At 40.5% G+C, this 24,497-nt stretch overlaps 2 protein-coding genes across 3 annotated transcripts in view; both read left to right on the top strand.

Moving 5' to 3' along the window:
• The window catches only part of GPR21 (G protein-coupled receptor 21), a 41,454-nt gene extending 31,000 nt beyond the window's left edge, over nucleotides 1-10,454 (top strand). The window contains exons 1-2 of one of the 2 annotated variants that reach the window (XM_033960743.1): nucleotides 8,428-8,502; nucleotides 8,963-10,454. In XM_033960743.1, coding sequence (XP_033816634.1) covers nucleotides 9,279-10,382 — 1,104 coding nt within the window. In that variant the 5' untranslated portion in view covers nucleotides 8,428-8,502; nucleotides 8,963-9,278 and the 3' untranslated portion in view covers nucleotides 10,383-10,454. Of the gene's footprint in view, nucleotides 1-8,427; nucleotides 8,503-8,962 lie in introns of those variants that run through there. The other variant, XM_033960744.1, reaches the window with a different exon arrangement.
• The window catches only part of RABGAP1 (RAB GTPase activating protein 1), a 539,836-nt gene that overhangs the window by 324,659 nt on the left and 190,680 nt on the right, over nucleotides 1-24,497 (top strand). The gene's annotated exons all lie outside the window — the stretch shown is intronic.

Genomic DNA, 24,497 nt, shown 5'->3' with positions numbered 1-24,497 from the left:
AGAGGTGAATTGATAAAAATTGCCTCTTGGAAAAAAAAACAGTCCATGATAAAGGAAAAAGAATTAGAAAACTCTATTAAAACATTAGAAATACAACATATGTCTAATCACTTACATGACCCAAATATTCTCCAAAATATCCAAAAACTTAAATATGAATATAATACCTTAGTTTCATGCACAGCCAGACGGGATATCTTCATCTCCAAATCTGGCCATTATATGGGAGATAATCTTATGGGTCGCCCCTTGGCCAGATACCATAAATTAAATCCAAAAGATTACATATCACATCTATCCAAAATTCATTAGGACAATTAGTCAAAACCAGATCTTTAATTTCTTCTCAATTTGAAAATTTTTATGCTTCATTATACCAATCTGAATTTGCGGCTTCTGAATCAAATATAGACTCCTTTCTTTCCTCCTTATCTCATCCGACCATATCGGACTCTCTTAAATTGGAACTAGATTCTCCGATAACCATAACAGAAATAGAAGCTGCCATATCTTCCCTACTGACTGGGAAAGCTCCTGGTCCGGACGGTTTCACTAACAAATTTTTTAAACAATTCCGAAACATTTTAGCTCCTCATCTCCTTACATACTATGATTTCCTCCATTCCACTCCAGATAAACAATTTAATTTCACTGAAGCCACTATTGTAGTAATTCCTAAGCCTGACAGAGACGCCACTTTGGTCAAAAACTTCCGTCCTATCTCTCTCCTTAATTTAGATTACAAAATAATGGCAAAATTACTTGCATTAAGACTTACCAAAGTGATTCCACATCTTATACATAAGGATCAAACAGGGTTTATCAAACAAAGATATATAGGAGATAACCTGCGCCTCTTTCACCATATTAATGCTCACGCTAAAACTTTGACAGACCCAATAATAGGCCTAGCTATAGACGCTGAAAAAGCCTTTGATCGAGTGGAGTGGCCTTTTCTTTTCCGTGTCTTGAAATTTTATAACTTTGGCTCATTTTTCACGAAATGGTTAGAAACATTATATCACTGTCCCACCGCTCGTATTCTAATTAACAATTCTCTATCCAATAAATTTCCCCTTCACAGAGGCACTAGACAGGGATGTCCTCTCTCACCACTACTGTTCAATTTAGTGTTGGAGCCTCTTCTCTCTGCTATTCGACAAAACCCCTTAATTAACGGTATTCCCTCCTCTGATCGAAACTTTAAATTAGCAGCCTATGCTGATGATGTCTTAATTTTTCTTAGGAACCCTCAATCTTCTCTTCCTCATCTTATACATATCATCAAACAATACTCCCGATTTTCCGGATATTCTGTCAATTGGGAGAAATCAGAAATCTTTCCTCTGAATAATAACATTCTTCAATCAGATTTGGCTAACTTTCCATTCACATGGTCTAATGAAGCTGTGAAATACTTGGGGATTTTAATACACAAGGATCCGGTCCTCGCTCAAGATCTTAATATATCTAAAATCAAAAATTTAATTCTTAACACTACATCTCATAAGAACATAAGAACATAAGAAGTTGCCTCCACTGGGTCAGACCGAGGTCCATCTCGCCCAGCGGTCCGCTCCCGCGGCGGCCCATCAGGTCTGCGACCTGTGAAGTGGTTTCTGCCTATTTCTATAACCTACCTCAAGTTATATCTGTACCCCTCTATCTCCTTATCCTCCAGGAACCTATCCAAACCCTCCTTGAACCCCTGTACAGAGTTCTGGCCTATCACATTCTCTGGAAGCGCGTTCCATGTGTCCACCACCCTCTGGGTAAAAAAGAACTTCCTAGCATTTGTTCTAAACCTGTCCCCTTTCAGTTTCTCCGAGTGACCCCTAGTGCTTGTGGCTCCCCACAGTTTGAAAAATCTGTCCTTATTCACTTTATGCCCTTAAGGATTTTGTAGGTTTCTATCATGTCCCCTCTAAGTCTCCTCTTCTCCAGGGAGAACAGCCCCAGCATTTTTAACCTGTCAGCGTATGAAAAATTTTCCATACCATTTATTAGTTTAGTCGCCCTCCTCTGCAGTCCCTCGAGTATCGCCATGTCCTTCTTGAGGTACGGTGACCAGTATTGAACACAGTACTCCAGGTGCGGGCGCACCATTGCGCGATACAGCGACATGATGACTTCCTTCGTCCTGGTTGTAATACCTTTTTTGATGATGCCCAGCATTCTGTTTGCTTTCTTTGAGGCTGTCGCACATTGCGCCGATGGTTTCAGTGATGGTCTCCACTTTATTTGTCTTGGTGGGGTAGGATAGCATCCATCAAAATGACCCTAGCACCTCAAATTAATTACATTCTCTCTATGCTTCCTCTTTTATGCCAGAAATCATTTTTCCATTGGCTAAATAGGAAGCTATCTGAATTTATATGGAACAAGAAAAAACCTCGAATTGCTCTAGCCAAGCTGAAGGCCTCTAAAATTAACGGTTGTCTTAACTTCCCGGATTTCTATCATTATTATATTGCTTCATTAGCTAAATATGGAGCCTACTGGGTTAATGACTCCTTTTCTCAAGACCCTCCTACTTGGTTTGAAATGGAGTGTTTTCTATGCAAACCTCTACACATCTCCTGCTTACTAACGATATCAATACCTAGACATTTGAGAAAGTATTCTCTGTTGAATTCAACGCAGCATGCTCTCCATCATTTAGATAATATAGCTGAGACGTTTATTTAAATATGTCGAGACTTAAGCGAGTTGGAATACTCTCAAATCTTTTCATCACAGCATATTTAATCAACTCCTCTTACTATGAACATATTTCTAAAACTTTGTCTATGTTCAAAAAGCAACAAATAACTCTTGCCAACAACCTCAACTGATTTCTTCGGCAACACACATGGACGCTCACCTCCTTGGTTTCACAATACATTTTCTCTCTTTCTGAGACTCCTCAGATAATTCAATCCTGTTTCAGACACTATGTTAAGGATCCAGTATCCTTCTAGATCTTTCCATCTCTTATCATGCAGAGTCAAAGTTTCTTTTACATCCATTCTACAGTTGTCTCATCTGACTCTTCTTTTTGGGATGACCTCATTTGACACTGATCTTCTGCTCTTTTCACAATCTTTATGGATGTATCCAGGAATCTCTTCTTCATGGCAGTGTTTCCAACAAAATATGGTTTTTCAGCGTAGTATTCATCATCAAGATACTTTATCATTCTCCATATCTTCAGTGTTGGAATATTTTTTCTGCTTATCCAACTCATGGCTTAAAACCACTTTATGTTAAACTTAAAATGTCACTTTTTTCTCATTCAAACTGTTCATTAAATTAAATAATGTGAAATGTAAATTAATATATAAAATGTGCTATGTGCACCTCCATCACGGTCATACCCATAGGATATTGAGACCACGATTACAAGGGAATCATCATAGCAACATCTTGTTCCCTCTCCTTATTCATTAAATGTGATTTTTTTGCTTAACTTGATATCATATAAGACAATTCTTCAGCCACAATGTTATAAATAATCTACTAACTAGGGAACATAGAAGTCACATCTGTACTTATCTATTTGTCAGTTCTGATTAAGAATCAAGATGACAACTCCAATCGAGTCAAAATTGGATCTCGGAAGATAAATATTTTTATGAACTACAATCCAGTAAAAAAACAAACAACAAAACACAAAACAAAACAGTGAAAGTAAAAATTATGCCACAAGTTTCCTCTTCAGAAGCTGCCACTATTGCTGTTGTATTAATCTCCATTCTACAACTCAAGCTGAGTTTCGTTACTGTCTTCAGGGCAGACAGAAGTTTACCATGCGAAGTTGCTCAAAAGAGCACCTATTAGCGAACCTTCTAAAGTGAAAAACAAAATTATTATCCTAATTATTCTCATATAATACCATGACCATAATAAATACATTTCCTTTCCGGCTGTCGGCTACAGCTAGGTAAGACGAATGACTGGGCTGTCAATGGCAGAAACTCTGATCATGTGACCATGATAAACTGGTTAATCGGGTCCAATCCAAATGTTTTTTTTTCTCCTTATTGTCCATTATAGCCACTATAGTCAGACTTCACCTCACGGTTTTCAGTGTTTTTCATGTTTATTTTACTGTTCAAGTTCTGACTATTCATCTTCTAGTTGACAGTTTATGAAAGCACTTGTCAGTATCAGACCATTTCTCAAACCTCCTCTATGGGTTTGGAATCTTACTGTGGTTCTCTCTAGTCTGCTACAGTCTCCATTTCAACCAATGGCATATGTTGCTCTTAACTTCCTCTCTTAGGAAGTGGATTTTTCTTTTTATCTCCACCACTTCTGACTTACTTCTGTGACAGTTTAGCACCTTTTACATTTTTTTAAACCATGATAAGGTGTTTCTCCACACTTTTTCAGAAGTAGTCTCGGATTTTCATTTCCATCAATTCATTGTGTGTCTAGTTTTCTTTCTGAAATCTATTTTTCATTCTGCTGGTCAATTCGTCATACTTTCTACAGTAAACGGGCCTTAGCTTATTACTTAACAAAGGTCTCAGTCTTATAAGGCATCGCTTCAGTTGCTCCCCTCTTTTCATACTAACAAGTTGAGCCGGTCTACCACCAAAAGATCTATTTCCACATGGCTATGCAACTTTAGTTGCATTCTCACGTTCCACTTACATTCCTGATATGTGCAAAGCAGCTACTTGGTCCTCAGTTCACATGTTCATCTCTCTCTGTTCTCTGGAATTTTTTTCAGACGCAATGGTTACTTTGGCCAAGCAGTATTATAAATTTTATTCTCTTATCTGGCCAACTCTCCTTCCATCCCATTACAGTAAGCTAGGGAGTCCTATATGCGAGAATATGCTACCTGCTTGTACTAGGATAAAGCACAGTACTTCCATAACAGGTGTTATACGGGGACAGCAGGTATATTCTCAAATCCCACCCACCTTCCCTGGTTGGCTTCTTAGCTTGCTTATGGAACTGAGGGGTTCAGACTGGCATCGGGCGGGAAGGCACTTGCGTATGTGCGGTGTGGGCAATTGCAAAATTCACTTGTTAAACTGTCTGTACTGGGCTCCATGGATGATGTCATCTGTATCTCAGACTACAAGTCCTGGAATTAATTATGCACATGATAGCTTACGAATTTTGATTGATTTGCTTTTGATTGGCTCCAGCAAACCTCACGACCACATCATGTAAGGTAGTGCATAACTTTCAAAAATTATCCTAGAGCATGCCCTATTTTTCCTTGGATTTTTTTTCTCTCTCTTAGTAGTAAGAGTTGAAGCCTAAGCAAGTCCTGGTAAACCCATCACCCTTCTCTCCTCCCAGTGCTGAGGCCCTGATTACTCCTTTATCACAGAATTCAAGATAATTACTATAATTTTTCTTCATTGATTGTACTCCACTGTCTTTGGTACCTGAAAGTGTGAGATCCCCTCAGTTGTTTGCTCCCAGCAGCTTTCTCCTCCCTTATCAAACTATAAAGTCTTTCAATATCCCGAGCAACTGTTAAAAATATATTCAACCTACTTAGGTTCTTGTGATCTTTCCAGATGGGCCTCCACCATTACCAGTCCAATAAGCAAGAATGTATTGCCTGCCATGTAGACCTTATGGGGGGGATATTCTATAGAGTCAAAGCTTAGGCGCCAAAGTTAATTGAGAAACACCATTTAAAATGGTGAAAAACGGTATGGTTTAGTATTTATATTCCGCCTTTAAACAAGAGTGTGAGGAACTGCAAAGGGACCTAGACAAGCTGGAAGACTGGGCAAACAAATGGCAAATGCGCTTTAATGTGGAAAAATGCAAGGTCATGCATATAGGGAAAAAGAACCCGTTGTTCAACTACAAAATGGGGGGGGGGCATTGTTAGGAGAAAGCAGTCTTGAGAGAGACTTGGGTGTGCTGGTGGATGCATCACTGAAGCCATCTGCACAGTGCGCAGCGGCCTCGAAAAAAGCCAACAGGATGCTGGGCATCATAAAGAGGGGCATAACAACCAGGACGCGGGAAGTCATCATGCCATTGTATCGATCGATGGTGCGTCCTCATCTGGAATACTGCGTTCAATATTGGTCGCCGTACCTCAAGAAAGACATGGCGGTACTTGAGAGAGTCCAAAGGAGAGCAACGAAACTGGTAAGAGGGCTGGAACACTGCCCATACGCCGAGAGGTTGGACAGGCTGGGGCTCTTCTCTCTGGAAAAAAGGAGGCTCAGGGGTGATATGATAGAGACCTTCAAGATCATGAGGGGCATGGAGAGGGTGGACAGGGACAGATTCTTCAGGCTGAAGGGGATAACAGGTACGAGGGGGCATTCGGAGAAACTGAAGGGAGATAGGTTCAAAACAAATGCAAGGAAGTCTTTCTTCACCCAAAGGGTCGTGGACACTTGGAATGCGCTACCGGAGGAAGTGATCGGGCAGAGTACGGTACAGGGATTCAAACAGAGACTGGACAGATTCCTGGGGGATAAAGGGATCGTGGGATACTGAGAAAGTAAAGTGGGATACTGGGATACTGAGAAAGTATAGAAACCCAACCAGGTCGAGCATGTGCAAGACCGGAGGGCTAGGACTTCGATGGGAAGATAGGACTCATCAGGAAACCAGGATGGCATGGGGGCCCCTTCTGGTGATTTAGACAGGTCAGGACCTGTTTGGGCCGCCGCGGGAGCGGACTGCTGGGCGTGATGGACCTATGGTCTGACCCGGCGGAGGCACTGCTTATGTTCTTATGTTCTTAAGGTGGATTACAACCAAACATACACAATTAAAAAAATAACAAAACATGTCAGAAAACATCAGAATTGCCAATTCGTATAAAAGGCATCAACCATCATACTTCATCTTACAAACAGATGATGCTTTAACAATTTTTTAATTTTACACAAATATTTTTATTGCTTGATGTATTCTGGCAGCCTGTTCCGCTTAGTAGGTCTTGCATATAAGAAAGTACTAGATCTCATAGCCTGTAAATGTAATTTCTTATGAGCTGAAATAACCAAATTACAATGTGCAGCAGAGCTCAATGGTTAGGAGGGCACATAGGGCATCACACAATCCTGTAGAAATAAAGTGCCTACCTGTGCCTAAATAAAAGACAGTGGAATTGCGCCTACGTAGGCACTTAATGCGACTATATACATGGCTAACACCAGAAGTGGCATTAGGTGCCATAAAGCGCCTACGTAGATGTGATTCACGACATAGGCTCCGGAAATGTCCCAGAAAACCCTGGCCTACATTTTCAGTGCCTATCTTTTGTGGAGGCACGATTCTCTATAGGGCACTGTCGCATGATTGATACATGACCGTTGGCCGCTTTTTAGGCAGCCGCTGATATTGGCGCCCTATAAAGAATCTGGGCCTTTGTGATTACCTCATTTTCACTAGGACTTCTAGTTGCTGCAGTACTTGAAGCCTGCCAGGTAGACCTAGCTGCTTGTTCTGTTAAAAGAACATGGCCATTCCCAAAGAAATAAATATAACAACACAATAATGCTTTGTGAAATGAACCCCAGCAATTTTAACAAAAAAACAAAACTGAGAAACAGATGTGAAAAAAAATTGTTTTTGGAACTTCAGATGTTAAAAGACAGCATATCTGAGCTCTGCCGCATACATATCAATCATGGGTTCCAATGTATACGACATCTTCCATAAAATACCTTGTTTTATTTTGGTTTGTGCCATCCAGTGATTTGCTTGTTAAAATCTTTGCCACACTGCCCTTTTACTGTAATGCAATGGGAACAATATTTGTATTTTTCAGTGAACTGAATTCAGATTTTGAGATGAACTTGTTACTTAGTAGAGGCTTAATCCATTAATCTGACAAACTCTAAATATGTCATATATTGATATATCCTAGTATTACAGAGCTAAAAAAAAAATCTGATGTGTTTACCAGACATTTTGTGCAGTATATTTCAAAGCAAGATGCCAATTCTGCATTTAACATTTTTTGTTTGATGTAGCTTGATAAATTAATATATTTAATTGCTCCAAGAGGTATTAAATGTGGAATCCCATAGAGCATTACAGTGATCAGACAATTCATGTTAATGAGTTAATTGCCTCCATGCCTTTTTAGTGGAGAGGGTGAAATACTCAGAAAATGATTAAGTTTTCTTCGAAGGACTTTGAACCACTGCAGAAACCTTCATCCTCACAAATGCACCCTGTAGCTGACATGTAGGTGCTGTTTTAGGAGCCATTCCTTTTGAAGCTCTTGAATTGTCTCAAAAGAGTATAAGCAGTAAATTAGGTTCCTTTGTGCCTGCAGTGTTCCTTAGCTAGAAAGGAGAACTCTCCTTGTGTGCTCCAGTGCAGTCTGGGAGTGAGTCTTTCCTTGGCAGGGGGATGCGGGGGTGGAGGATGGGTGGGGAGGAGGAGGATTGCTGCCAGACCAGGCTCTTTCTCTCCATTCTGCAGCAAAGTGGGCTGCAATTCTGGAAGCACATTCTGGTGCAGGGATTCTAAACTGAACACCCTTTGTGAGATGAATGCAGAGAAGATCAGGTAAATACTTCAAACGTTGTAGAACAGATTCTTGAAATTTGTGTTCTTAGTATTTGTTAGATTTCTATGTAATATACTTGGTGTAGTACAATTTATAAAACAAAGGTGATTACTAAAGCTTTATTTCATCTGGGTACTTAGCCGGATTGGTTGTATTATGATTTTGTGCAATAACAAAAAAATTACAAGGGCTTGTTTCAGGAAGATCTGTTTCAAATGCAGTAAATTTTAATATTATACATAACTATGTTTTATACTTTTATAAATGACATAGGAGAAATGTAGCCATGGTATGGAAAGCTTAAATTCATCTAATTACATATCTTTTGGGGGGGAGGAAAGTGTCAGCAATTGCATTTAAGGTAGCTTTAGCTATTACTGAGGAAATACCTTTGCATTGATTTCCAAGACGCTGTAAAACCCTTTCACATTTTCTTCTCTCATTTGTTCGGCTGAATAGAATTAAAGCATTGCACTGAAGCCACATAAAAATCCTTTCGACTGGAAGAGAGCCCCAGATGCATTGTCCTCCTGGAAGACTGCAGGCTTTTGTGTTAAGTCTGGGTTTTGCCTTCCTTTTCTCTCCCCTATTGGCATTTGGAAAGTTGCTTGCACTATGGCTGGGGCTGGCCACAGCAGCATTGTTCAGTGCCGGTACGGTGAGGCTGTAGACTCTGCTTGCCGGATTTAAAGGGACATTACGCTGCAGACAATGCATAGCAGCATGTGCGAGAACCCTGCAATCGGCCAGCTGGTGACATTCAGCAAGCCAGAGGATGCCAGCTGTCAGGCACAAGCATGAAGATCTGAACACTGTCGCAGTGCTTAACATCATGAACTCTTCCCTGCATGGGGAGAACACCAGCCGGCCCTTCTGCCTTTTGGGAATTGGCTATTTTGAGGCGATCAATGTTTGCATCTTAGAAATTATTATCATCATTTTCCTGACAGTGTTGATCATATCGGGTAACCTGATTGTCATTTTTGTGTTTCACTGTGCACCTTTACTGAACCACCACACCACCAGCTATTTTATCCAGACTATGGCCTATGCCGACCTTCTAGTGGGGGTGAGCTGCTTGGTTCCCTCCTTGTCCTTGCTGCACTACCCCAGTGTTTTCCAGGAATCCATCATGTGCAGGATGTTTGGCTATGTGGTGTCCGTTTTGAAAAGCGTCTCCATGGCCTCTCTGGCTTGCATCAGCATCGACAGATACATTGCAATCACTAAGCCACTGACCTACAACACCTTAGTTACTGCTTGGAGGCTGCGCTTCTGTATTTTGATAATTTGGCTTTACTCCTGCCTGGTTTTTCTGCCCTCTTTTTTTGGCTGGGGCAAACCCGGATATCATGGGGATGTTTTTCGATGGTGCGCTGACTCTTGGGGCACCAATCCTTACTTTACCTCCTTCATTGTGGTGATGCTGTATGCCCCTGCCGCCTCTATCGTATGCTTCACATACTTTAACATATTTCGCATCTGCCAGCAGCACACAAAGGAAATTAACGAGAGGCGCGTGCGCTTCAGCTCCCAGGATGGCGACTCCACAGAGAGCCAGCCCGGCGCAGACAAGCGCTACGCCATGGTCTTATTCCGCATCACCAGTGTCTTCTACATCCTTTGGTTGCCCTACATCATTTATTTCTTGCTGGAGAGTTCAGATGTTTATAACAATCGCATTGCATCATTTATTACCACTTGGCTGGCTATCAGCAACAGCTTCTGTAACTGTGTTATCTATAGTCTGTCCAACAGTGTCTTTCAGAAAGGACTCAAGAGGCTTTCTGGGGCAGTGTGTGCCTCCTGCACTAGGGATTATAGGGAAAGTAAGGATGCTTCTGCAAGCAAAAGACCTAATAATGGATGTAATGTCTAACACCATTTAGGGCTCCTTTTACGAAGCCGCATTAGCGGCTTTAGCGCGCGTGACTTTTAATCACGCGCTACGCCCGTGCTAGCCGAAAAACTACCGCCTGCTCAAGAGGAGGCGGTAGAGGCTAGCGCATCTGGCGGTTTAACGCGCGCTATTATGCGCGTCAAACCGCTACCGCGGCTTCGTAAAAGGAGCCCTTTGTGTTTCTGTTCTTTCCAACAGCTGACAAAGAATGTCACATAAATTAAAAAAAAGAAATCTAACATATCTCTTAAAGTTTGTACATTGCAACATTTCCAGGCATGTAATTGTGGTAAGGAAATTGGCCCTATCATTGGCAAATGTTTGGATTTGATAGCATTGTAGTTTTTCCAATTTAAATATGCTTCTAGTAAGAAAAGGGGGAAAAGACCACTTTTAAAAAAAATACATGTTTTGATACCTATTTATGGGGCTGGTTTGTGGAAGCTTCGGTAAAATAGACATTTCTCCTTCCTTCCTAGTGCTCCCCCCCAACTCAAATTATAGTGCATTGTTTCCATATTTGTGCTTCATGTGTACATGGTTTCTTCATGGAAATGTTGTGTGTTATCTTGAATTTTATGTATGCCAAAGTAGGTCTCTTCAAAACTTTAAGCACCACCATTTAAGGGACCAAGAAGATTGGTTCTTGGTTCCATAGACTAAGCTCTTGTTATAGTGACAGTTAACTGAAAGTAGTGAATGAGACAGCAGTGGGATCAAAATGATTTTTTTTCGGACCGATTTTGCTTACATGCACCATTTGCCTAGTGCATTGCATAAGATAGTCTTGAATGTGGTTGCCATATCTGTCTTTAATTTTTTGTAGGTATACAAATCGGATTAGACCAATTTAGTAAATGGTATTTTTTATAAGCTAAAAAAATTATTTTTTTTTTCTAAAGAATATAATTGTGGTTAGGATTTAACAGTTGTGAGTGTTCTGCAGTGGAGAAAAGAAATTACACTGTGGGCCAGATATAATGGACACTTTTCCAATAGATATAAAATTGGGGTAAATGAAACCTTATAGTATATCTGGCCCTATATTACATGGGCATTTTTACCAAAGTGTTTTCTCTATCTTACTTTTTAATTATAATGAATAAATTGTTATCTAGCAGCACATATGGAAAACCAGAAGAGGACTTTTTTTTTCTGAGAGAAGATCGTGTATTATAAACCTAACTGTGGTAGTCACCCATGAATGTCCAAACAGTTCTCTATCATATGTAGTTGTACTGATAGATGGCAATTAACTTCTGTTCATGTTACCATATTTATTTTGCCACTTATAATTAGCTGGTAAAACTAAACTATCTGTGAAACAAACCTTTAGTCAGTCTTTGATCTATTACTGTTCTTGACCAGTTTTTAAATAAATATAGAAATCCTTAAATTGATGATTGTGTTTCTACTAGCCTGGGTCTATGTTCAAAGTGGAACCTGCTCCCTCCCCCCCAAAAAGAAATAGTGAGCGAGTCTGTTACATAATGGTGGAGAATTTATTTTTAGACTGTGAAGACTTTTTATAATTATATTGTATCAATTTATTTAACTTTATATAGTAGATGGCTGCATTATGTCAGATACAGCACACAACTTAATGCATGGACTGGCAGTATATTGATAATATCAATGGTTTATTGCGGATGTTGTGAACAGATATGCTTGTTGCATATTTATTTGTACTTTTTAGTTGTGTAAGATTTTTTTTTAAATTTTTTTAAAGTCAGTATTGCACAAAGTAAGCTTTCCAGGAAGTGTAGAAATGGTAGCAGAATTGGTGGTATTTTTTCAGAAACTTGCTTTTTTTTTTTAAGTCGGCAATGTATATTATCCAGCCTTAGAGCAAATAGTAGTATCTTGCTCACGTTCTTATTTCAACATATTATAAACCCTATAAATAGTTTGATTTATGAATTTAAGATTCACAGTGACAGATCACTATGTTGGAGATTTCATATCAGTTGGCTTCAAGTAAGGTTTTTATTGACTGTCACAGATTAATAAAGTAATTGCTTCATAGTCTTAGAGCACCACGCATGTTTTAGTGGTTGAAATCTCAGACTGTATACAAAAGTCTATTTCTAGCAATTGACCTATTGGACTTGTGCATTGGTATATATCTGTTCTTCCCTTAGTTTTAGCTAGTCAAGGGTCAATTGTTAGTTTCATTCTCATCTTGCATTGCTTAATAAAGATAATTGATTATACTTAAACATTCATAAGCACAAATCTAGTGGAAGATTTTTTTTCCCAGGAGGAGCAATGCAGAGGATTAGGTTTTAAAATTTTGTACCTTGAATGTATTTTATTTGCAGAAATGCACCAATTTTCATCTTATTGTCCTATAGATGTCAGATATGAAGGGCTCATGAGCTGTTGTGATACTCCAGCACAAACCAAGGAGATCATGTAAACACTGCATACTCCCACACATCTACCTCAAAAGTGCATTGCCTCTGAGTCATTCTAATCTGTAGTAACACATGTGGACTGTGCCTACATTATTTAAATGAAGGGAACCAAGAATTGATTCCTTAAAGAAACAGCATGCTGCATGTTTATGGAATGTGTATTATTGGTAACAGTGGTTTTGTTTAGAAAATGGGCAGGGAAATTCACATTTTTGCAAGGGATAGAAGTGTTATAGTAAAGGGAATTATAACAAAGCTGGAAGCTATACATCTTACATCTAACCCAGTTTAAGTCCATATGTATTTAAAATGCTTTCTTCTTTTACTATTATGCTCTGCTATAGAGCCAAGTAGGATTTAAAAAAAAAAAAAAATAAATCTACCTCTACAGTTGAAATCTATAATACTACTACTGATCCTTCTTTGTTTTGAAAAAAATGTGGTAATTTGTTTTTCGTCAACCAAAAATTCACTATGGTACTGTGCAAACATATGCTGAAAAGAAACCAGTGTTTTCTTGAAGCACTTCTGAGTTTGCTATATTCTGATCCATCACACAAGCAAGGTACTGCCATTCAGACCCATGAAAGTTAGGCATGTCTCCAACTAGGTCAGGGGTAGGCAATTCCGGTCTTTGAGAGCCAGAGCCAGGTCAGATTTTCAGGATCCTCCACCATGAATATGTATGAGATGGATTTGCATGCACTGCCTCCTGGAGATGCAAATCCATCTCATGCATATTTATTGTGGATATCCTGAAAACCTGACCTGGCTCCAGCTCTCAAGATCCGGAATTGCCTTCCCCTGAACTAGGTGATATGAATCATACCCCATATAAATCACGTTGGGCTGCTTTGCTACAGAAGCTATTTTTTCAATATCTATTGATCCTAAGAAAGAATAAATTTTAATGACAGTCTGCATATATTATTTCACAAAACCCTTTTCAAAACTGTTCATGTAAGTTATAGGGATAGGAGTAGAGGTAGGTTATAGAAATAGTCAGGGACCACTGCTCAGGCAATAGGCCTGATGGGCCGCCGCGGGAGCGAACCGCTGGGCGAGATGGACCTTTGGTCTGCCTCAGCGGAGGCAACTTCTTATGTTCTTATGTTCTTAAGTAATAATTTATTAAAATCATTATATATTTTGTTAACAGATTACTAGCTGTGGGATTTTTAAAGTATACTTTCTTACTATTGCTAATTTGGTTTATATTTGCTATTGGATCTAAATTAGGAGTTCCAAAGCTATGACCTGTGTATGCAGCTTGTGGAGCTAATATTTTTGACCTGTTACTGTACTTTCTATCCACTACTGAATATAGCCCATTGAGGAAGTTTTACCTTTTTTTTTCCCATGTGGAACGGTGACAAATGCATCAAGATTGGCAGTTCCACCAGTTAAAAAAGATGGTAGTGTAGCATGGTGGCAGACTCCAGGGATTGACACCCCCCGCCTCCCATCACACACACAGAACAAAATCCCATGAGGGATCCTCCTCGCTGCTAGGAAATTAACTAGAGCTCATAACTATGATAGTATATTCATAACTATGAATATACTATCACATCAGTGCATGCTAATGCTTTTAACACACAAAATTCCATTGCATAAAATATGACCCACCATAAAATAATGCACGTTAACAGCATTATTATGCGCTATTATAGCAGTGCATATTAGTAATTTTAGCTGTCTGAGAAGGACAAACTACCCTTCTGAGGAAACTGATGAATCCCCTTCATTGATTTCCCCTCCCCCCTTTTAGAAAAGTTTGGGGGCCCCTGATGTAAAGAATAGCAAAACAATGTCTCCAAAACATAAGCAGATCTACATTTTAAAATAATTACAAAATACCAGTCATTTCAAAACTCTTAACTTTTCAGTCAAAATAGAAAACTTCTTGCTTGTTACAGTTTTCTGGGTCTCGTCAGAAAACCGCAACAAACATGATGCCAGCCACGGAAGCCTAAGAAGACATAGAAACCTTTCTTGCAGATACATTTTGCTTATACTTACACAGGGACTGTTTTCAGCAGTGAGGTCAAAGTGAAAACCAGGTTTATGAAGCTGTTGAAAACAGTCAGCTCAGCGTGCTAATTCAGCAGTTAACTGGTTATGTCAAACCACATAAAGATAGGATTGACTTTTATGCAGTCCTATTAGGTTATTTGGGCCTTGTAAGTGCTGAAAATCTGTACGTAAGTGGCTAAGTGCTGACTCCACCCCCAGAACGCTTCCCAAATATTCAGTTGGGTGTTACCGGGACATTTTCAGCAGCACTAACCAGTCGAATGTGCTGAATGACCAATTAGCCCCAAACAAGTGATTTAACAACAATAATTTATTATTTATATAGCGCTGCACATGGTACATGTAAGAGACCAGCCAGGAGCTGTTTCTGGCCAGTTAAATTGCTTTGAATATCGACCCTTTAATGTTTAGTTTTCAATAAATTGCCTTAATAGGTAAACTTAATGCCAAATGAATAGCTACGAATGCTAGCCTCTATACTAAAACATATCATAAGGACCAATAATTAAGTTAACAGTTGAATGCATGCAATGCATAACTGCTTTAGTCTAATTTCTGTCACTTATTTTAGAGGTTCTCTTATCTTTTGTTTTGTTTTCTGTGTTGCCTAGGAATTTTTTTTCCAATGTTTCTATGAGTACATATTAACTTTGCATAGTACCCTTTTGGACTGGTATAACTTTTTGATAGGGACTTACCACTTTAGTTATGATTTGTTCCTATTGCTATACTACATAATGTTTAGAATAAAGGACAAGCAGGAAATACCATCCTTTTGGTGAGACCCCAAATATTTTGTGTTTGAGGTGTTTTCAACTAGATACTGGAATTCTAGTTCACGCTAGAGGCTCTGTTCAGTCTTTGTGCTCCTTTCTGAGGTCTTGATTTTATATATTATTTGGGAGAAGAACTAAACATGTCTTGGCTAATATACAGAAATTTTATAGTTTTTTTCAAATCAATAATATACATAATCTGCATTTGGTTTGGAAAGTAGGTCAGAAATAAACTGCAAACTTGTAGAATGTTTTATCCTAATTAGTGCTTTGTCCAGCTCATATGATATGCTCCCATAAAATATTCTGTTTCTAATTCCTATACATCATACCATAATTTGCATAAATGCCTTTCTACAAAATACAGTATCAACCAATATTTCACTGAACTTGGCATGTTTCTCTTCTCCAAATTACTCAATTCTAGTATATTCACTTTAAAAAAAAATTACGTTTTGAATAATAGGATGTCATCACAAGTTTTCAGCACTAGCAGGGTAATTTTATAAAGTTGAAAGGGGGTATTAGCCTATCATCTGGACTCCTTTGTCCTTCTACTTAAAAAAAAAAAATTATTGAGGAAAAACTTAATTTTCTCTTTTGTTCAGATGTTTTTAAAGGCTCCTTTTATCAAGCCACGCTAACTGTTTAACGCGCGTCAAACTGCCAGCCGCGCTAGCCGCTACCGCCTCCTATTGAGCAGGCGGTAGTTTTTCGGCCAGCGTGGGGGTTAGCACGTGATGAAAAGTCACGTGCGTTAACCCCGCTAGCGCGGCTTGATAAAAGGAGCTGACTCGTTAAAATGTCACTTGCATGTTCACTGGGAATAACTAGGCTTGTAAGTGAGGCAGTAGGACTGGACTGGGAATTAGAGAATGACACAGTGACAAAATTCATCACCGTTCCCGTCCCCGCGGATAACTGCGAGAAATAATCCCATGTCATTTTCTAGTGTCTCTTTCAACCTCAGTCCTTCTACACCAGCATTCTTCAACGCAAAGCTTGCGGGTCAGTGGTTGTGGCCATTCATACTCTGATTCTTATGTGAGCCAAGGATAATGAAGCCATTGTGACATCACTGATGTGATTGGCTCTTAGGCACTGGTGGAATGAGGCATTATGACATCACAAAATCTGCTCTGGATACCAGAGACTGTCATTCTGTAGTGTCTATCTCAACCTCAGTTCTTCTACACCAGCATTCTTCAGAACAAAGCTTGCGGGTCAGTGGTTGTGGCCATTCATACTCTGATTCTTCCCTCTCTCCTTAAAGAATGACATGAAGATGGTTTCCCACGGTTATCCGCGGGGACGGGAACGGTGATGAATTTTGTCACCGTGTCATTCTCTACTGGGAATGACTAGCATAGTATACAGAATATAGTTTATTGCCTTCATTTTAAAAGTATGCCCTCGGGAGGTCATAGTTTTCTTATTTTGAAAGGAGAAGGTCAGCATTGAGAGAAAAATGTTGTTATTTTCAATCTAAGAGCTCCTTTTACAAAAGCGCGTTAGGGAGCGCTAGCTGCTACTGCCTCCTTTTGAGCAGGCGGTGGATTTTCGGCTAGCGCGCACTAATCCGGTGCGTGAATTAAAAACGCCAGCGCACCTTTGTAAAAGGAGCCCTAAAACTTGTTTTTTAAAAACCAATGACATGAATTTAAGGAAATGAAATAACACATTGAACTGAGTTTTTATCTTGGCAATAAATGTTCCTGTAATTCAAAGACCTTGCAGGATAGACATCATTTACTTTATGCTGATAAAATTGCACTTTTTGTTTAATCTTTTATGCTGAATGAATTACTCTCATTCAGGGCTGTAGAGTCGGTAGATAAATGTTCCGACTCCGACTCCAACTCTGATTCCTCAGTTTTTTGTACTTCAGACTCCGACTCTAGGTACCCGAAATTTCCTCCGACTCCGACTCCACAGCACTGGTTAATTTTCAGATCGTTAAAATGGAATGTCAAGTTGAGAGAAATGAGCATTTTTGACACCACCTTCTTTTTGCTTTTAATCAAGGTTCTAAGGCTGCAGAAGCTGCTCGCAACATTTGTGCTGTGTATATAGTGGGTGCTATAGCTGAAAGAATCGCTCGTGATTGGTATGCCAAGTTCAAAAATGGAGTCGGTAGATAAATGTTCCGACTCCAACTCTTCAGTTTTTTGTACTTCTGACTCCGACTCCAGGTACCCGAAATTTCCTCCAACTCCGACTCCTCGACTCCGACTCCGACTCCACATCCCTGCTCTCATTATCCCTTTTTAATTTGCTTCAACAATATATGAAATTTAAGAAATCTGTTTATAGTGTGGAATTTGATGTCTGCTAATATCAGCTGAAAGAGTTTTCAGCTGCAAACTGAACAATAAATTTATATTGGCCATCCTATCTGATGTAAGATGTTTCGATTGCTGAACTATAACTCCTGCAGTCTATATCGCATGTGTAAATAATTAAAAGTGAGAGCTTCGTTACTGCTACAGTATGTGCTGTAGTCACTTATGTACCATTTATGAAACTTCAGCTAGGGCAGGAAATGCATGAAGTAACATCAAAGTCAAGCCCTCATTACCATAGTGCCATATTTACCTTTTTTAAAATGTATTAATTATTAAACCTGACACAATTTCCAAAATCATAGGTTCCTATAGTTCAATGGTAGTATTTTGTATTTTTTGGGGGGTGGGGCGGAATGGTTCATGGCAATCATCTTAAAACAAAAAACAAACTTTAAGTGGTGCTTTTAAAAGTGGTTAATAATTATTACTCATATGTCACACCTACTTTTTTCTCCCTAGTGATCAGACTAGGGGCTAGATTCACTAACGCCGCGGATTGGATCCGATCCAGGGCCGGGGGGGGGCTGATTCACGAATTGCCCTCATGCAAATGAGGGCAATCGGAATCACGCCCCCAAATGACTGCTCGGATCGATGAATAGCGATCTCGACGCATGCGCAGACCATCTGTAGATGGTCTGTGCATGCTTAAAGAGCAGTGACCCTTTTTTTTTTAAAGCTTACTTTTTAAACTTTGTATAGCGAGCCCATGGTTTTAACCGGCTTTAAACCCGCAGATTAAAACCATGGGCTCGCACTGCGGGGGAAGGCTGGGGCAGAAGCAGGGCAGCGCTGTGCGGCATTTACTTGTAACTCCAGAGTCGGGGAGGCAGAGAGCAGATCGGGAGAAGGCAAGGCATTCAGAAAGGACCTGAGCGACTGGTCCTCAGCAATCGCTTATTTTTGGATTGGTCAGCCCAGTTGGTGTCCCTCTTTTTTTTAAATTTTTTTAGTGAATCGCCGCTGCCTGCCTACATTTGAATGCTGTTCCCCCTCATTTGCATGCGTGGATCGGAGGATGATTGGGACAGAGGTTGGTGAATCAGGTCAGAGGAAAATCGAGTCGCAAAGAGGTCGCTAAGTGGTTGGGACTTAATCGGTTGGTGTAATGAATCTAGCCTTTTGCTGCTGCTGCTGCTGCTACTACTACTACTACTATTTTTAGAGCCAGATATACACAGTGGTGCACAGAGTCACGAAGGAGACAGTCCCTGCTTGAATGAGTTCACAATCTAATCAATCAAGACAGACAAACAGGATGCTAGGGTAGGGATTATACTTAGCAGGGGTTGGTTAAACTGCTGTTTAGGGTGATGAGCAGAGGGCAGTGAGGAGTAGGGTTATGAGTTGAAAGCAATCTTGAAAAATTGGGTTTCAACCTACTGTATATACTCGAATATAAGTTGATCCAAATATAAGTCGAGATCCCATAAAGGAGGAAAAATGGTTGACTCGAATATAAGACAGGCGGCTTAATATTCAAGTGTCCTGCCCTGCCAGGATCTGCACCCAGCCCCCTCTCTGCAAGGCACTGCACCCAGCCCCCTTCCCTCCCTCTCCTGTCAGGCTCTGCACCCAGCCCTCTTCCCTCCCTACCAACCTCTCCACCCTGTCCCCCTCGCTGCCCTGTCCATTGTAACTCCTCTCTGCCGATATCCTGCATGCCACCGTGGCTTCTGTAAGACCCACATACAGTGGTGCCTCACACAACGAACTTAATTGGTTCCAGGAGCAAGTTTGTTATGTGAAACGTTCGTTATGTGAAACGCGTTTTCCCATAGGAATACATGTAAAAAAAAATAATTCGTTCTGCAGCATAAAATATGCTAAGATGACATAAAAAAGATAAATTTTTTGTTATTATTTTTATTTAGATACATCTAAAAACATACATCTCCCTGTCCTTTTACTTCCACTATCTTCCTATCCCATCTCTATTCCCTTTTGTCCCTCTCCCCATGATCAATCATCTCACCACCTCTCTCTGCCCTCACCCTCAGGGTTCAAGATTGCTTCCACTCTTTTTCCTGTTGTTCTCTCTGCCTGTCACCCTATGATTTAGCATCCCTTCTGCCCTTGTCCAATATTTCCCCTTCTCTCCCTCCCTCTCATCCCCTGCTCCAACATGTGCTTTCAGCGGCCTTCTCCCCCCTTAAGCGTCTTTTCTTCTCCACTCCACCTTTCCTCCCTCCCTGCCTCCACCTTTGTGGCGCTTTTGCACCCGACCGACAACAGAACAGGCCCGGTCGGACAAATCTCCCTGTCCTGTAGCGCGAATCTAAATTACCTTCTTACAGCAGCTGGATTATTGAAGCTGCTGTAAGAGGTAATTTAGATTCGCGGCTACAGGGCAGGGAGGTTTGTCGGCCGGGCCTGTTGTCGGTCGATCGGGGGACCTGACCAGCTGTGCACATTCTTCGGGGCGGACCGCCCCCTCCCCCCTCTTTCGTTCGCCATTGCCTTCTTCCTACCTGCCCTGCCGCAGCCGCACACAGCCGACCGGAAGTCTTCCTGATGTCAGCGCTGACGTCGGAGGAAGGGAGGGCTTTGCTTAAGCCCTCCCTCCGACGTCAGCGCTGACATCGGGAAGATTTCCGTTCGGCTGTGTGCTGCGACAGGGCAGGTAAGGAGAAGGAGACTACCCTCGACCAACCCCGCTGCGATCCAACCCCGCAGGAACCCCGGAAGGATGCAGCTCGGGCGACTGTTGTGTGAAACGAAGTACGTTATACGGATCACGACATAAAGTTCGTTGTGCGCAGCGTCCGCTGTGCGAGGCGACCGTTATGCGAGGCACCACTGTACCTGGAATCCCTGGTGGTCCAGAGATGTGCGGGCAGGAGCAAACTTTCCTCGCTGCTGAGCCGGTTGCTGCTGTGAGTTTCTGAAGTTCAGCTGTACCGAGCAGGAGTGCACTTCCTGCGCTGCTGCTCAGCACTGAGCGGCTTCCTGAATGGCTCCCATGAATTCTTGTGAGTCTTGCCGCAACCATTCAGAAAGCCACTCAGTGCCGAGCAGCAGTGCGGGAAGCACGCGCCTGCTTGGTACAGCTGAAGAGCTAGAAGTCACAGCAGCGGGGCAAGAGCACGGAAAGCTCGCTCCTGCCCGCTACACCAGAAAGCCAGGGTTCAAATCCTGTCTCTACTCCCTATGCTGCTTGTGATCTCTGCCAAGTTACTGAACTCTCCAATAATTCAAGTACCAACTTAAGGCTATTACTGCTGTGTGTTAATGATTTAATGCACATTATTGCACATTAATGAAACTTAAGTTATTTAACCATTATTGTCAGTGTCAGACTAGTTACTATTTAATGTACATAAGAACATAAGAGTTACCATACTGGGACAGACCAAAAAGGTCCATCAAGCCCAGTATCTTGTTTCCAACAATGACCAACCCAGGCCACAAGTACCTGGCAAGATCTCAAGGCGTAAAACAGATTTTATGCTGCTTATCCTAGGAATAAGCAGTGGATTTCCCCAAATCCATCTAAATATATATTGATCGCTAAGTTTGTTGACCAAATGCGTTTTGCACGAAGTTTCAGATATGAATTTCTATCAGTAAAAGGCTGCCAGTACAAAAGATTCTTTAATCGAATTTTGGCTTATAAGGCGGCTTTATGGGATAGGAATTTTGGCACTTTGATTCTAAGATCTGATTCTTACTTAAGTTTTAGGATATCGTTAAAAACTTATTTATTCAAAAAAGATTTTAAATAAGCTGAACTGTATCTCGCTGTGAATGTGCAGTATCTTAGAGTTGTAAATTTAATTTAATTTAATTTTATTTCTTATATACCGCTATACCGTGAGGTTCAAAGCGGTTTACAATAAAGATGTATTAAAGATACAATAAAATAAAAATAAATAAAGATAGGTACTTGGAAGTTCTCTAACTGTCCCGAAGGCTCACAATCTAACTAAAGTACCTGAGAAAACAATAATTAAAAATGGTAAAGATAGAAAAGATAAAAAACTGAGATAGAGACAAGATATGAACATCCCAACAATTCCAGTCAGACAATAGGATCTGATGTTAGAAGTTCCTTGAGTCCATTATGCTGCTGGCTGAAGGCAGACTGCTGAGCAAAGGCCTGTTGTGTATGCTGTTGCAAGGTATGGTGAAAACCTCCATTGACTGCAGCAAAACCTGGCACACTGCTCATTCCATAGCCATCACCTGCTACTGTGCCATTGGTCTGAAAGGGGTTTGTGGAAGGTAAAGAGGGCTGAGAGACTGTGGCAGAGGCAAACGGATCAGTAAATGCTCCATAGGATGTTCCTGTGCTAGCAGTAGGCAAGCTAGTCACCTGACCCACTGTCCCAAAGACACTGTAAACCAGTGTTATTCAACCACCGGTCCATGGACCAGTGCCGGTCCACAGAAATTTCCTGCCGGTCCACAGGGCCAACACGTGCATCAGGCCCAAAACAGTGTTCTTCAACCGCCAGTCCACGGTGCGATTGATGCGGCGTTATCTTCGAGCCAGCTCCCTCTTCCTAACTGATTCAGTGCACAAAGCCACAGGCAGTGGCTCCTACGGGCATCCTGCGCCTGAACCAGAAGCCTTCTCTCTGACGTTGCAATGTCAGAGGGAAGGCTTTCAGATGAGGCACGGGACGTGCAAGGTGCAATTAGTACTATTATGGGGGTGGAGATTGGGTAGAGATGGGCGGGATCTGTTCCATAACTTAGCCCAGTGTTCTTCAACCACCGGTCCACAGAATAATTCTTTTATTTCTGCCGGTCCATAGGTGTAAAAAGGTTGAAAAACACTGCTGTAAACCACACAGAACTGCAAGGAAGCTGCGGTATACAAATGATTTATGTTGTGGGAAAACTTTTTTTAAACCCTGCTAAGCTAACTGCTTTCTAGGTCTTTGTTTATTAAAATTTAATATATTGCTTAACTTCAGTTTACATTGGCTTACAGTAAATATACCGCTTAACTTAACTTTAATATACCGCTTAACTTCACTTTAAAGCAGTTTACAGTAAAAGTAACTAATAGTAAAAGCATAAAGAATTCCATTAACATGATAGAAAAGCCTAAAACATTTTAGATTGTAAGCCTTCTTGGGAGATACCTGCTGTACTTGCTTATAATTGATTTGAAAAGTTGAGTAGTTAAATTTAAAATATATATATATAGTGACAGCCTGCTTACAGTATACCTGTTTCACAATAATAGGCTTCCTGCACTGATGTGAAGCATGGCATTGTGATTTATCTACTATAGCAGGGTTCCATTTTTCACTGTTCTGAGAAAGGAGCATGGCTAGATCAATATATAAACTGAACTGTTCATCAACAGCAGAAAGACATGAAAACAATTGAAAAAAACAATCCATTCTGTTCTCAGAGTACCCACAGAATATTTTTCAGCATGGTGGGGAGGAGGGAGGGGGCCTAGCAAGAAATAGGGAAGCTCAAAATCAGTTATTGAAGTAGTCCTTAAAATCGAAGAATACAGAGGGAGGTAGAAAATGCCTATCTAACCCTCTCTACATGTTCCCAACTGACGAATGCATTTCCTCAGCTATGTATTTGCACGTTTCAAATTTCATATTACTTCAACAATTTTTAATAGCAAGAAAGATTGTATTTATTTCAGTGTGCATTTGGTGCTTGTACCCCAGGCTGCCTTACAATTTGTCCTATGAAGTTGATAGCCCTGTGGGAAAATTTTGACTGAGGCCCTTATCCTGCCAAGCTATTAAAAGGAAATACAGGAAATTCATGACCTGAAGGTCCTTTCAACTGTTCGGAATCACCTTTAATATATAAATACGGTGCCAGATAATGTACATTCACTCACAGGCACACAATGAAAGAAATCCCTTTAATGTATGTGATTTATTAGAGTTGTTAGCTACTTGCAAAGACAGGAAGCATTTCGTTTTCCAGTCTGTCCTGCCAGTAGGAATGCATTAATTGCTAGTGGGCTAATTCAGCATGCAGAGTGCATAAAATACTTGCTTAGATGCTCATATGTGGTGCATGAGAGTAGGGAAAAATATTATTTATTTATTTATTTTTTAAAAAACATATTCATTCTGCTATTCAGTAATTGCACATTACTTTAAATTTGGTGAAGGACTAACAAAGGGCGGAAAGTGATATTTCTGAAGGGTGATAAAAGGAAAATAGGGATAATGGTAACTTTATTGTTTTATGGATGCAGTGTTTTTGATCTCCATTTTCCTTTTTATAAGTGCCTCCCTCTCAAATCTAATTTTTTCATGGATGCTAAATCTATAGAACCAAATGTGGGTTTTGATTATTACCTTTTATTTGTTTGCTTTTTTTCCCATAGGTCAGTGCTTCTCAGATATCCACATGACTATGCATGAGAGAGATTTGCATGCAATGCTTCCTTGATATGCAAATCTATCTCATGCATATGCATTTGGATAGACTGAAAACTTGACTGGCTGGGCATGTCCCGAGGACTGGATTGAAAAGCACTGCCCTAAGCTATTTAAGTGTGTAGTATAATTTAGAAAAAAAAAA

Source organism: Geotrypetes seraphini, chromosome 10, assembly GCF_902459505.1.
Source record: "Geotrypetes seraphini chromosome 10, aGeoSer1.1, whole genome shotgun sequence".
NCBI lineage: Eukaryota > Metazoa > Chordata > Amphibia > Gymnophiona > Dermophiidae > Geotrypetes > Geotrypetes seraphini.
This window is presented reverse-complemented; position numbering and strand designations above follow the sequence as displayed.